This window comes from Trachemys scripta, chromosome 2, assembly GCF_013100865.1.
Source record: "Trachemys scripta elegans isolate TJP31775 chromosome 2, CAS_Tse_1.0, whole genome shotgun sequence".
NCBI classification, from domain to species: domain Eukaryota; kingdom Metazoa; phylum Chordata; order Testudines; family Emydidae; genus Trachemys; species Trachemys scripta.
Window position 1 is genome coordinate 104,977,560 of NC_048299.1, and position 16,000 is coordinate 104,993,559.

At 38.6% G+C, this 16,000-nt stretch overlaps 1 protein-coding gene across 10 annotated transcripts in view; it reads left to right on the top strand.

Annotated features, from left to right (window-relative positions):
- FHOD3 (formin homology 2 domain containing 3) overlaps positions 1-16,000 on the top strand; it is a 644,613-nt gene that overhangs the window by 93,682 nt on the left and 534,931 nt on the right. For all 10 annotated transcript variants that reach the window (XM_034761350.1, XM_034761355.1, XM_034761352.1 and 7 more), the window contains exon 3: positions 1,262-1,326. In XM_034761350.1, coding sequence (XP_034617241.1) covers positions 1,262-1,326 — 65 coding nt within the window. The remainder of the gene's footprint in view (positions 1-1,261; positions 1,327-16,000) is intronic.

Below are 16,000 nucleotides of genomic sequence, written 5' to 3' on the forward strand. Positions count from 1 at the left end.
TCAGTTACTAGTACATAAGCAATTCATTCTAACCTCAGTTTTCAGCCACTTGCATACTAATTCTTAATTTTTGCAGGCCTGGCATTTGTCTGAATGTGGATTTTTCTCTGGCAAATTGTACTGGGAGAGTGAAAAAATACTTTTTTACTCTTGTTTAAAATAAAATTCACAACTGTTTTGCTGAAACAGCTATGGAAAGGAAGTTGAAATATGGCTTGATAGTATTCCTTGTTGAAGAGCAGAGCCACTGTATCGTCTGATGAAAAGTGGTTTTGATCTGATTGAGTTGTGACCCACTAAAAATTGCAATATGTGTATTGGCAGAAGACTTTGCACAGAAATTTCTCACTAAGATGGTAAATTGTGCAGCTAAGGCAGACATTGTAGTATGTGAGCTTGTGGCTAACTTGTATGCACAGTGGAAAGATTAAGGCTAGAATGTGACCTCGGGTACAGTCCTGAAGAAGTCCTGAGAGCCATTGTGCCCCAAATGCCCTGTTGAGGTACAGTCCTATCCCACCCCTGCTCTTCTGTTGCTCCGGAGGCAGTGTGGGGGTGGTGCTGGTGGTAAGGGAATAAGTTACTCTAGGCCTTGAAAGGGTACAACTTACTTCCGGCCTTGCATCTGGCCAACTATTCTGGCTGTTGAATGGTGTGCGTGTGGGTGTGCAAAGCCCAAGCTCTGCCCACTTCCCGGCCACTTTCTTGGAAGGTAGAGTATCCAGAGATCAGGGACTATACTTTAGAGCAGACTGAAGATCCGCATAAGTCTGTCCAGTTAGTACAGCAGATGCGGGGAGGTGTAGCCTTACTCCTGTGCTGTGTCAGTAAGGCAAGAATGCAGCATAGTCCTTAAGGAATGAGGAAGGCCTCCTTAAGCTTGTAGGAAAAATGGTACATATTGATATAGAAATGGCATGTGATCATGTACTTAAAGACCCATCAAAATGCATATGCAGAAGGAATGGACAGAGTAAAGATTGCATATACAACCTTAAATTTAGCATTGTCTTTTTTAATGCTTGACTATAAAAGGCATAGGTACAACATTTTGAATCATGGGGTCTTGCTCCATGATTGGGATTCCCGGGAACTACAATAACACAAATAATAAATAATATTTTTATGAAGGGGAAACACCCTGCATCATTGCTTGGAGTTCCTTTTATGTGGTATTTGTAGTGATGTTAGATGAGACTAAGCTTTTAGAGAACTCTTTGTGGTTTCAATACTCACATCAAGTTTTCCTCTTTTTTCCCAGGAGGGGCAAGAAGCACAGTATAATTCTGAGGACACAGCTCTCAGTGAGAGTCCACGTCTGCATTGGTAAGTGAGGTTCGAAATGACAAAACAGAGAGTATTCTGGGATACGAGTTTGAGGAATATGATGAGATAGGCTTGCTTTCTACAAAGTTAAAATGAATAGGCCATATCTTTCTCACCCTCCTTGGAAAAAAAAATACCTCCCACTGATTTCAGTGGGATTGTTGTATGGGTGAAGTGAAGAGCGCTCTACTTTCATTAATAATCAGGGATTTATCTCTAGGAAATATCAAAGTGACTAGGCATTGTGGGTAAGAGCTGACATTACTCAATTTGGACAGCTGTTCCTGGATCCTGATTTGAAACATACCAAGGGATATGTAATAATGTTACTAATATAAAGATCCCATATTTTCAGTATTTACAAGTCAAACCTTTTCTTTTGAACTCTGGATAAAGGATGGCTGTATCTAAACCTTTAACCACATTTGAGGAATTGACCCAGGTGCAAGCTGGAAAAAGGTTTAATTTCTAACTTATATGCAATTTTGATTGAAAAGGGTGTTGATAAGAAAATAACTAAGATGGGAAAGGGATTTGGACAAATAAATTTATCTGGATTAGAGGGTCTCTATATGGCAAGGCAGATATACATCTTCGATTTGTGTAGCTCATAAAGAATATTTGTATAAATGTCTTTTGACTCCAGATAAGATCAATCATATTTTTGCTACTAGGGAAGTGCTTTGTTGGAGGGGCGTGGAGAAAAGGGGAACATAGTAGCACACATGATGGTTTTGTCCAGAAACTAGACAGCTTAGGGAAGAAATTATTAAAGACATTCATGTTCTGACATTTTGTCGTCTTCCTAGAGATCTCCCTGACCTGCTTACTTAATGCTCTACTAAAAAGATCTACAGTTAAACAGAATGACAAATTAATTTATTTTTTATTGTGTTGCTTTGTATTGCACATTATTGGAGATCTGTGACTTATCCTCCAGGGAATTGTGGCATAGTAAAATATGGACTATCCTCGTAATGGAAAAGTTTTCACATCAAGTACCTATGCAAGAGAAGCGCCAAAAAGAGGTATTTAGAAATTTGGTGACCCTTTTTAGCATACTCAGAGGAGGAGGGCTCCACAGTCAGCAAGCCAGAATCTTTAGCCAGGTTCTTTGAATATTAACCTGTTCCTGAAAGGGTAATGTACAATGTAATATGTTAACCTTTTATTGTAACTTTGCCTTAATAAAAAAGTTTCGAACATAAAATGAACAGGGTTTGGCCCATGTGTGATTGAGGGGAAGTAATCTGTAGAACAGAGGTCTCAAAGTCCCGGCCCGCAGGCTATCTGCAGCCCGAGAACCTCCCCACTGCGGCCTGTGTAGGAGAGACGCATGCAGCCATGCTGCCGGCTCTGTCTGCTGCAGGTGCCGCCCCCCACAGCTCCCATTGGCTGGGGGAGAGGGACAGAGATACCATCACTAGTTGCCTGGCAGAGTCCACCGTGGAGGCAGCATCATTAGTTGCTGGGCAGAGTCAGCCATGGAGGCAGCGTCACTTTTTTCCACAATGAATATAAACAAGTCAAAGTCAAAATACCGAACACAACTATCTGATGCACACCTTGTTGCAGTCCTGAAGGTTTCATCTGCTCAGTCACTGAGGGCTGGTCTACACTTAGTCCGGACTTTGGACTAAGGTACGCAAATTCAGCTACGTTAATAACGTAGCTGAATTCGAAGTACCTTACTCCGGACTTACCGCGGTCCAGACGCGGCCGGAAGTCTCCCCCCGTCGACGCCGCGTACTCCTCTCGGCGAGCTGGAGTACCGGCGTCGATTGTGAGCACTTCCGGGATCGATCCCAGAACATCGATGGCGTGCCTCCGGACCAGCCGGTAAGTGAAGACTAGGCCTGAGTCCAAACATCAACAAACTGACAGAACTGAAGCATTGCCAGGTGTCTGGCAAAGCTAAGAAATCTCTGGCAGGCAAAGAATTGTATAAAGTTGTACGACAGTTTTATTATTTCTAAGAAATTTGAAATAAAAAATACAATATCAACGTTTTCTTTTCTGAACACCATCTTCAGTGACATCATTGGCCCACTGGGAGGATTTGAGGACTGACACTGGCCCTAAGGTAAATTGAGTTTGAGACCCCTGCTGTAGAAGTTTAAGAAGCACAATGGAGATTTTGGTGTTGTACACTAAACTAGCTGTGATGGTAAAGCTGTGGTGCAGATACTTAAAAGTGCTTGCACGATCCATGTATCAACAACATTTGTACATACCCCCTAGATTATGCTTACTGGGTTGAGAAGAGGAGGTGAGAAATTGCTGGCTGACAGCTAACTACTGTATTTTAATAGCCTGTAATATTTATCTTTCTGCATATTGTGGATCTTGGCCATGCAGACTGTCATTATCACTGTCACAATTTTGGAAGTATTCTGGTTAGAATATTGCTGTCCTAAGAAAAGCCAACTGAAACAAGTTAATGTGTATCTTAAAATGTCCACATAGTACTAACGTGGCACGAATGAAGTTACCCTATGGTACATTGCCTATGGCGAAGTCAGTGCATTGCAAAGGGAATTTTATAAACCAATCTGCTGCACAGCAACTCATTTAAATGGACCTTAGTAGTAGACGCTAATACAAATGGCTTGAGTGCACTAATGTTGTCATACCAGGACATTGTAAGTGGCTTGGGTTCATAAAAAAGAATGTATTCCATAGCTTCCTTTTTCTCTCCTTCATTTCATTTTCTTCCATGATAGGTTACTTTGGCACTTGAACCATTCATACTGTGCTAGTCTGGATTCAAGAGATCATAGTCTGAACCCAGAACTATAGTGACACATGTTTTTAGGCTCATTAAAGGGAAAAAAAAGCTGAGTAAAGATTCACTTTATTTCTAAGATTGTAGTGTTGTCTGAGTGTTCATGAAATCAGACTTTAAATACAATTAAACTTTCTTCTTAATCTAGGGACACATTCTGAAACAGCCTTTATAAGAATTTGAACTGAACATAAGCAACCTACAGAATTCCTCAAATGCCTCCCATTGAGAGCTGTCTCTAGACAGCATCATGTAGAAACAGATTCCCCTATACTAGCTGATTGAAGAACAACAGTGGACTATTATTTGGCATATGTGCTTTGCTATTAGAGAAGAAGCAAGGATGCCAAGACTAGGATGATTGTATAAATATGAATTAAATTAAAAACAGTTTGGAGAAACACTTGTTCTGGCTGGCTATGGTATCTTTTCAACAGACCATTAGCACAAGAGAAAATTTCATATGTTTCCTAGAGTCACAAAAAATATTTCCTCATGTCAGATTTTTAGTTTGGCCAGAGTGCAAAGAGTCAGAGCATTAGGTTTGCATTTGCAGTTATCTGGTGGACATGCCCAAATGTCCTTGAACATATGTATCTTACTGTACACATTTTAACTTCCATTTTCAAAAATATGTCTCTCAGTGTAAAAGGCTATCCTAATGTTCTGTGCATAGATGATGCCTTGAATTTTAAATCTCCAAAATTTAATTTGGATCTGCACTTTTGGCTAGGTGCATTATAAATATAGGGGCAAACTGCAAGATCTGGATCTGATTTTAGATTCCAGCCCCCTGCTGAAGTTTTTGGAGTTTTCAGATCAGAGGTTTTGTTTCAGCCCATGTCTGATTGTAATGTAGTTTTCTTAATTTTTTTATACGCTACTGTGAAATAATAGGGAACTCTGAATGGTTTTTAGTGTTGGAATCATTCTGAGAAAGGTACATGTCAGTTACACTTTTCAGAAATTAGGAAGGGTGTTTCACTGGCAATGAGTATCTGTCTTCATCTTGCATATCTGTCCATATCAGCTGCATGCTATGCCTTTTTCCAAATATGAGCATTAGGTTCTGAGGTTGAAAGATATATTACTTTTTTTTTAATTTGGGGGGAGGAGGGTAGAAGCCAGGAGTTAGAGCAATTTGAGCTGGTGTTCTATGAAATAAGAAATGTGCTTCAGATCTTTTCTTTAGTTCCATCCACCTGTACTATAATTACAATAGTCTTTCTTCACAATGTGCTTGCAAAGGATTGTGCTTAGAATGTGACTGTGTTTAAAGTCATCACTATAGTATAGCTGTTTTACTAGAGAGCATCAGGGCTGTTGTCACATAGCCTGTCATCACTGCCAGACTCCCAATCATAATTTGCATTTAGGGCTGAAATAAAGATTTTGTTTTTCTTTGAATAAAAGCTCCCTTGAATAAATTGTCCAATATTTTTTTCCATCCCTAAATCTTTTCTTTTTCATGTCAAATATGTAAACATTTGTGTTCAGAATGTCAAAATAAATTTCCCTGCATTAGGGGATGCTACTCTCTTGGCAATACATTTGGGCATTAGTGCCAGCAGATGTATTGACTAATCTTTTGTGAGCTTTAGGAAGTAGTAGTAGTTACAATCCCACCTCCAACTTGTGGGGGTTGGAGGTGACAAAGGAAGCCTCATAACATTATGCTCAAATTAAGAACTTGATGGAAGAAGGAACAAATAGCTTTTATAACTATTTTTCACTGTCTTATTTAATCCCAGTTGAATCATATCATGATTAATGTAATCAAACAAATGAACAGTTTTAAAATCAAGACTTGAGTGAGCTGAAATTTTGCTGTAGCTTAATCCAGTTTTTTGTTTATAGAGCATAAAACCAGTGAAAATGATGGGATTAGTTTTGCACCAATTAATGTAAATTGAGAAGAAACAGGCCTTAAATGGCCCAGTTTCAGATGCCTTGTTCTCAGTTCTATCAAATTTTGATTTTTGTTCGGTGTAATTACGTTGACAGTGAGTTAATACTCCATGGGTTAATTCTCATTGGTGTCTTGGCATGCCTTATATCCAATTTTCCTTGCTTTCATTTGTTTGTGACCTAATATTATTTTTTGCACGTGTGTTTTAAATATGGAAGATTACTTGATAAATTCCTATGTAAACCAAGATTTGGCCTAAAACATCAACAGTGCTAAGAACTTTCACCTTTTCCAGCAAAACATAGATTTCAGTCAGAGCAGCTTTTGACTAGTTAGTGCCCAGGATTGCATGGACAAAATTCTGGGCTTTCCCTAGCAACACCAATTAACTCAATAATTACGTACTGCCAACATTTTTCTGTGACAGATTAATAGAAGAAGAGAACACAGTGACCAGAACAAGGGAACTCTTCATTATTTCTTGAACGTTCACTTTACTTTTTCTGTATGAGAGTGGCCAGGCAGCTGGTATGCTGTGACCTCTGCTTAATACCATACCTTAGACCTTAATTCCTCCTGTGCCGCTGACACATCAGTCAGTCCGGTGCCTCCAGATATTATGGTTGCTCGCTAGTTGTGGTACTACATTCCAAGTGATACCAGTACATTCAATATCTTCTGTCACTATCTTCTGCCCGTTCATCCTTGGCCTTTTTTGCTTTCTCTTTCCTCCCTCAGGTACTCAATTCACTGCTTACTTAACATGTCTCCGATATGGTGTGCATGTCACAACCATCTGAGCCTTCTTTCTTTGATTGTTTTCTAACATGTCCTGCTCTGTCAGCTTCCTTACTCTCCCATTTGTTATTTTGTCTTTCCGTGTAACACTGCTCTACAGCCAAAATGCTTCTGAAATAAATGTAGTCAAACTTTACTAATTCTGGGTCACTGAGAACGAAAATGATGCTTAAAATTGTTGATTGGCTCTAGTTTTCAAGATATGCTATTGGGTCAGTATATACGATCCTTGACTTGGGAATGGCGGAGGATAAGTGAGTTATAAAGGGAAGGGGTCTCAATTTAAACCAGAAATGACTAAAATACATCTTTGACTGGATCTATGAATAAATCTATGACTGGGTTTGGACAGTACTTGCTTTTTAGGCAAAACAATGAATGATGCAATCTGAAGCTGGTATTGCGTCATACATGATATGAATTGCATCATGTTATTCCTAGAAGTCATGAATGATGCAATCATAACGAAGCTTACATCACTCTGCTGAACAAATTGCCCTATATCAGCTTTAGAAATCATACCGTGTCATGCTCTCTTATTTGTCAGTATTTGATTTTGCAAAGGGACACATTTCTGTTTAGCCAAAGTGAGCAGAAATGCCTCGTACTTGTGTGAACAGTGCAGATAACTTCTGCTATGTTTGTGTGAAGTGACTTTTGCATCACAAAAGCGCAGTATAACCACTATGGTTAAGAAAGCCTATCACCTTTATTTTGGCTGCAAAATTGGAGATCAGGACAAGAGGTGGGCCCCACACATATGCTGCAACACTTGTGCAACAAATCTTCGCCAGTGGTTGAACAGGAAAAGGAAATCTATGCCTTTTGCATTGCCAATGATTTGGAGAGAGCCAACAGATCATGCCAGCAATTGTTACTTCTGCATGGTGCCTCCAGTTGGGAAAGGTGTGTCAAAGAAGAAAAAGTGCATTATCCAAACATTCCATCAGCTATACGCCCAGTACCCCACGGAGAAGGAGTGCCGGTTCCTGATGCACCAGAATCATTCTCACTTGAGTCAGAAGAGGAAGAGGATGAAACTTCTGGTCCTGAACCATCAGTGTCACAGGACCCACATTTTCTCCCATCCTCCTCCTCTGAACCACACCTCATAACACAAGGTGAACTGAATGACCTTGTCAGGGATTTGGAACTATCCAAGAGTAAGGCAGAGCTGTTGGGCTACAGCAGTGGAATCTCCTGGCAGGTGATGTTAGGGTTTCCATGTTCCGTGACCGTCAAAAGGATCTTGTCCCATTCTTCTTCATGGAAGGTGATCTTGTAGCCTGCAACAACATCGATAGTGTGATGGCAGCCCTCAACATCGTTCACGATCCAGATGAGTGGAGACTGTTCATTGATTCATCGAAGACGAGACTTAAAGCTGTTTTACTGCATAATGGCAATGTTTTGCCATCAATTCCAGTTGGTCATGCAGTCCATATGAAGGAAACCTATGACAACATGAAACAACTTTTGAGGTGCATAAACTATGACCAACATCAGTGGCAGCTTTGTGGCGATTTGAAGGTTGTTGCTCTCTTGCTTGGTCTGCAGACTGGATACACAAAGTACTGCTGTTTTCTCTGCGAATGGGATAGTCGTGCAAGAGATTCTCACTACATCAAGAAAGATTGGCCACTCCGACAGTCATTGGAGCCTGGGAGGAAAAGTGTTCAGCATCCACCACTTGTTGAATCAAGGAAGATTTTGTTACCACCCTTACACATCAAGCTGGGTCTGATGAAGAACTTTGTCAAGGCCATTGACAAAACACAAGCAGCTTTCAAGTACCTCCGTGGAAAATTTCCAAGGTTAAATGAAGCTAAGATAAAGGAAGGTGTCTTTGTTGGTCCTCAGATTTGTGAACTTCTTCGAGATGATGCATTTGACCATGCAGTGCATGGCAAGGAAAAGACGGCATGGAAAGCCTTCCAGTTAGTGGCAATAAATTTTCTCGGAAACAACAAGGCAGACAACTACAGGTTGTTGGTGGAAAACCTCCTCAAGGCATACAAAAGCCTTGGTTGCAACATGTCACTAAAGATACATTTTTTGCACTCTCATCGAGATTTTTTTCCCACCGAACTGCAGAGCAGTGAGTGACGAGCACGGCGAGCGATTTCACCAGGACATTGCAACAATGGAGAAATGCTATCAGGGCAAATGGAGCCCATCAATGCTTGCAGACTATTGCTGGACAGTGGCAAGAGATGCTCCATTTAATGAATACAAGAGACAAGCTAAGAAGCGCCGGGTAGACACTGACTAGGACTAAACTATGTATATAATAGTTTTTTGCCTTTTGTTTCATAATAAATTTTATTTATATAACCCCTTTGCTGATTTTTAAAGTGTTACATAAATAGGACAGGTGAAATATTATCATGTAAAGCAACCATAAACACATGAAAAGACCTAGGTTTACAATTTATGATTAAAACTCTACTATCTACACAATATACATAGACATAAAATGTAAAAACTTAAATATCTTAGAAACAGTAGCCAATCAGTTGTTTTAATTGTCATATTTGAATTCGGCACATCCAAATACATAATAAATAGCACATTTTATCTCTGAAGCAGACGACTTCTCAAATTATAGACCAGTGTAATGTGCAGTATCTTCCTCAGCCATGTCTGAGAGGCAGCCTCCAATCTGTTTTTGTTAGCCACTGTCATTGGACAAGTCTCTGCTCCGTATAGTAGCGTGCTCATGATTATACCAAGCTATGATTGCATGGTATAAACTGATCTTTGGTTTGCTGCTTAGTACACTAATAATTATCTCACTGTTACTTTGTGCTCCCCCATACCTGCTTTTTATCTATCTGTTATCGCTCAGTATATACTTTGATTGGAAGCTCTTTGGTTCAGGGACATCATTTTCATTATATGTGTGTATAATACTAGCACAGTGAAGCCCTAGTCCGTGATTGGAGCCTCTAAGCACTATCACAGTTCAATAAATAAATATTATAATAACGAACTAATCACTTTACATCACTCTAGATGTGTGTGTCAACCAATGATTTTTTGCCAAGATATAGTAGTTTTGATGGACAGCAAATCTTTGCCTGAGGTAGTGCTCCATGTAACAGGAACTGCAAAATGTAATTAAATCAGCCATCCTGTTTGGCTGTGTGATTGCTATCAAAATGAAGAGGCTAATTCAATAAGGATTAACATTCTAGTTACAATATGCCAAAACAATGATTTTAAAGTTCATACTGATTTTATTTGTACGATTATAGTTCCTATCCTCCAAATTACTCTTTCCTACATTTTATTTATATATATATGTATTGTTTTTATTTACATGCACAATAAAAATAATTCTTAGCATTTATGTGGAGCTTTTACAACTATTAATGCATTTAACCTCATAGCACCCCTATATATATTATAGCAGGAACAGCAGCAATTGCAAAATAGAGTCCATTTTATCCCCAGGTATTCAATCACTCATAATTTTTTGAAAATTCCACTTAATTGGCCCTTTTATCCTCTCTGTTTACTAGGAATGCTAACCCCAACCATCCCGATCCCTCATTTACTCCTTTTCATTTTTTCCATGATGCTGCTTATGCGTGAAATACTCTCCCCAGATTGGTCCATAAGTCCCTCTTCAAGATCCACCTGTACTGTGATGCCTGTGGGAAACTGTCAGCTGATAATGATTAGGTAGACAGGCTTGCTGAGCAAGGAGGATATCTTTATCTTTAAGTGATTCAGAACCACCAGTTAGAGCACATAGCTAATCCTCATCCTCCCTGCTCCTTTTCCTTCCCATTATTGGTCACAGTCACTTGTTGCATATGTTGTTGTATATTAGAACCTAATCCTGCAATCATTCTTGCATGTGTTTAACTTTATATATGTGAATAGTCCCATTGAATGCCTGAGCCTCAAGTCTTTCCCTTTGCTGCTCCTGGATTGGTGTACTGGTGACAAAATCTAACCTTTAAACCAGTAAAGATATCTGGTACCTAAGGATGAAGAAATTAATGTAGATGGACAAGAAAGAAAAAGGTCTGACGTGGAAGTTACATAAACATAGGAAAAAAGTCATATATTTGAGAAACCATATATGATCATGTCATAAAAGACTATACTGTATTGCATTCTCTCAGAGGGCTGAGTTAAAGTTCCGCATGTAACCACACTGTTGGCATTTCCTTACTTTTGAATGCTTAACCATGCAACCTGAATGTTCAAACAAATGTTGCATTTGTTTGGAATGTGTAAATGTACACTGTTCTGACAGTTGGCCTATGGTAATAGTTGCAGATCCTGTGAAGTATCTTCTGATGTTCAGTAACTGCTTTCCCTATTTATGGGTTCTTAGGCTAACAAGTTATCTCCCAGGAAACGAGAACTTTCGTAATTTATAATGGGCCCTCCAAAATATGGGAAGACAGTGTCCCATAAAAACCTTTCGTAATTGAGGCTTAACAGAGGTTTCAGGTCTTTTCTTTGAATCTCTCATTTGGGCCTGTGAATTGTGATTTACAGGCCCAAATGAGAGGCTCAAAGAGAAGAGGTTCTTTGAGGGGCATTTTACAGATTTCTGTTCAGTGTTAGAAATACCTAATGGAAAACATTTTAATCTTGAAAGAAAGAGCATGTGGTGAGCATTAGCAGCTCAGCAAAACGTGCAACCAATTCGGATTTAATTTAAAGGGAACAATAGAGGTGCCTCGAGAATTTGTCGGAAGTGCTGTGGTTTCGAGTTCATATGCTGATGGTAACAGAACTGCAAAAGAGGTGAGTCGCAAATGCTTTATTAAATATCTTCTCAGTATAACTGGAAAGGAAAAGATGAATTCCACTCTTAATTGGTACAATGATGATGCCAGATGAGGGTTGTCCATTATTGATTTACAGTCATGATATACTCCTCATGATTCCTGCTGTATTTTTGTGAAAGTCATGGTTTAAATGAAGATAATAAACAACATGTTTATTACAAGTAAACTGAGATCATACAAAAAGGAAAGATGAGAAAAGGCGTTCCAGGTTTTTTGGGGGAAGATAGAGGGTCAGCTATTTTTTTTCTAAATGGCGTAATTTAAGTACTAGTTAGCAGAGCACACACACTATCTTGGGGCTGTTTCCAGATGTGATTGGAGATATCTGATTCAGCTCCTTTTCAGTTTTTGTGAAACATGAAATGGCTGCAAAGCACAGCAATAAAAATAGCTTTTTGAACTTTTTAAGATTATTTAAATTAACTTTACCCAGGCTTTGGAACACTGATGCTCTTAAGTCCAGTGGTTCCCAGATCAGATGGCTTCAGAAAAATAAATTAATATAAATAATTTTGCTTAAAGAACTGGTCTCCCTTAAATAATGGTGTTAGATTTTCCTGTTCAGATAAATGCAAACATGTTCGGACAACCTGATTCTCTGGATTAACCACAGCACTTCCCGACAACTAGTTATTGTCCTTGCTTATGCTCAGTAAAGGAACATTGCATTATGGAGCCGTAGTCATGGCTTCCTGGTGATGGATACAATTACCATTCCACTCTGAGCTCTGTTTTGACACCCCCCCACACACCCACCCATTCTCCTTTACTCTCTTTTGAAATTACTCCTTCTATTTTGAAAATATTAAAGTTTTGCCTCAAGCAAGATCTGTATTAGTTCAGAGAGAATTTTAGACAAAGCGGAGAAATCTCTGGTGATTATCTCAGAAAAGCTATTCAAAATCTTCATCCTTGTAGTGCCCTAAGTTTAAAACTGCAGCACCATGAAAGTTCTGGAGCAAAGAAACCATAGCCTCCATTAGCAGTGGGCTTCTGTAATGTACATATCCTGTTTTAAGAAGGCTTGTTCCAGTTTTGAAAGGACTGCTGTGACTGAAAATTTGGAATTTGCCCTACTTCTCTTGTGCCTGAAAATACAGCAGTGATCAACAGGACTTCTCTGTTATCATCTCTCTAACTATGTTTTAAAATTATTTTGATTCCCAGAATGATTTTTCTCTTATTACAACATTAAAAACTATAAGGCAAGGAAAAACTCAGTTTTGACCAGTAGCAAATATCATTGAGTATTAAAACAAGGCTTATAAGAAACAGCAGGTCATCTTCACATGTGTCTACATAATGCAATGTCAAAGCTAGACAAATGGGTGTTAGGACACTTTTTTTTATCCATTTGCAAACTTGTTAGAGATCTTTTTTCATATAATTTAAACTATTGTCATATTGTATTTTATTGTAATCTGGAACACAAAAAAAATCCAGCAAAGATTTTTATTTTTTATTTTTTGAACTTGCGTTCTAGCTACACATGAATTTCCTGTGGGGATTAAAAAAAAAAAAAAACAGTATTGCTTGGCACTTTTATAGCACCTTCATTCCAATGATTTCAAAACGCTTTTCATGCTATAATGTTTCACAAAAAAAAACATGAAAATAGGTAAGAATTAATTAATTGGCATGTCTTGTGCTTACTGGTGCACTGTAATTAAAATGTCTAAGATGTAACATCCAAATGACTGGTGTTGCAATTGTCTGGTCTAAGCATAAAATCTTAAATCTCTGTGATCTATAAAGGGATTAACACAATAATTTCCATCTTTGAAAAGTGTAACCAGGATGAAACTTAAAAAAAAACCAAAAAAACAACACAACCTAGTTGTATATGCACAAATAAATTATATATATATACAGACACATACTGTTTATAACAAGTAGGATAAGGATCTGGTCCTGCAGATATCAACTAATGAGTTGTAGTATTTACTACTGTGGGTAGTTTATTCTCCTTTTTAAAAAACAATTTGTTTCTATTGAGCTTACAAGTATTGTTTTAAACTGTTATATTTATGAACAAATATTAGTTTTGACTTAGATGTTTAAAAGGCTTTCGCCCATAAATAAAAAGGGGGTAGAGCCTGTCACTAATTAATTTTTTTCCCATTGTGGGTTCTGCTATAGTTATAGGGCCTGTTCCAAAGTCCTGATTACACTGTTGTCTGTGGAAGTCTTTCCACTGACTTCAGAAGGCTTTAAATCTCTTCTGGGGAAAATTTGGAGGCACACCTCCTCAGTGTGAGACCTGGGAGGCATTGTGATTAAAGCAAGCATGACGGGTCAGATCCTCAGCTGATGTAAAGCTGCATAACTCTGTTGATTTCAAAGGACTATGACAGTTGACACCAGCTGAGGCTCTGGCCTGATATCTCCTTCAGCTCTAAGTGAGCATGGCCACTGCTACACCCTTGAAGTCTATGGCATTTATTCTCAAACTTTTCCATACAGTGACACTCTCTCCCCCCCACCTCCCCACACACTCCCATTTCATCTATCTGGGATCTATCCGGGATACTCATCCCACTTAGCAATATGGAAAGGGAAAGCTGGTTGCAACCACCTGTTACCTCATCTTCTGGCGGTTGTGACCACCCCACCCCAGGTTGAGAAACTGTACACCGTGGGGGTTGCACAAGTGTGTCCATACTTGCTTATATCCTACAGGATAGTATGACAACACTGCATTGATTTATATTTAGGTTTTCTTTGCAAATATAGGATATAAAGGCTTCATTTATTTTATATTAAATGAAATTTAAGTTCTGCTGAGTCTCGTGAGACCACTATAGAATTGCCAGGATTGAGTAGTGCTGTGTACTAACTTAGTTTGACCCCTCAATAACTGTTGCAATACAATACAATACAATAAATATTACTAAGTAGCTCAGTGTTATTTCAACTTAATGCTCTTCCAGAAATTTATAATAAAAGTTCCTATATTTAATGAAATATAGGAAATATCAATCTTCTACATAGCAATTTCTCATAACCTTGTGCCAGTAGCTGAAACTTTTTTCATAAAAATTCCCTTTTAATTCTGTTTGCTTATAAAGTATAGCTCTTTGTTCCAAAATCAAATCAGTTTCAAGCTTCTGGGACTAGATTAAGACCACCAAACTCATTTCGCTTTAGCGTTAACCACAGCACAAACAAACCCGTAACTGGAAATGAAAAAGGTTAAGTCTGTTAAAAATATCCCCCAAAGGAATTAGAATTATGTTTAGAACAGAGCTGAGTGATCACTTTCCTGCCCGTGTTCTGCCTATTTTCCATATGGAAAATACTAATCACTATAAATGTATTGGCTTCAGATTACTTTTCTGAAGCCTTATACCTAGGCCTAGTTTAAATGTCACTCAAACAGTTAGGCACCTAGAAGAGACACTATGAATTAATCCTTAAGAAGTGTGGAAATGAGTGAAGTGACTGGGGTTCCATTCCTGGCTTTGCCACTGACTTGCATTGTGAGAGGAGGAAATAAAGGCATAGTGAAGGGTTTGTTCTGTTTGAACTATGTAAATCCATAATTCCTACCCCACCGAAGTGCTTTGAGACTTATAGAGGATAGGCCTAGCTACAAATGGTTTCTGTCCTTTACAACTTCTTTATGACAGATAAAGACTATGTCAACTTTGTTTAATAAACATTTTTGGACTGCTTGCTTTTTAGAAATATGATATTCTTGCTTCTCTCCATCTTCTGGAGACTGTAGGTCAGATCTTTGTAGGACCTCAAAAGTTAAGTAAGAACAGGCTTCTTGCTTCCTTCAAAGATCCAGCAAAGGTCTTATGGCAAAAAGAGGGAAATGAGGTGCTGATATTTTGAGTGTAATAAAAAGTAGAACTGTGAAATTCATAACACAGAATATATACATTACAATTGTATGAAGGGGGTGTGGTGGTGCAATGCCTTGCAGTTCATTTTTAATTCTTTAATGTTTGTAAAACACTTTCAGATCCCTTAGTGGAAGGCACCTTAGAAGTGCAAAGCGTAGTCATTTTGACCTGCTCAGTACTTAAAAACAACAACAGCAAAACCCCAAAACCATATCTATGGTTTTGGAGAACTTTTGGGCTGATTTAGAAATCTTTCTGGACAATACAGAGAGTGATGCCAGTCAATATCTAGAGTAGCCTTTCCCTGCAGTGACTGCCTTCCTTGATGATCTTGATAAGGAAGAGTGTTGCCTGACTCCTCTCTTATTGATCTTTCTCTTTATTTCATGTCTCACTTCCATCTTCCTAAATACTGTTTTCTCTCTTGTTCTTTTGTGTTGTTGCTTTGCCATCTCTTCCATTTAATTTCCTCTCTCTGATGGCCAGCCCCATTCCATTAATTACAGATCACATGTTG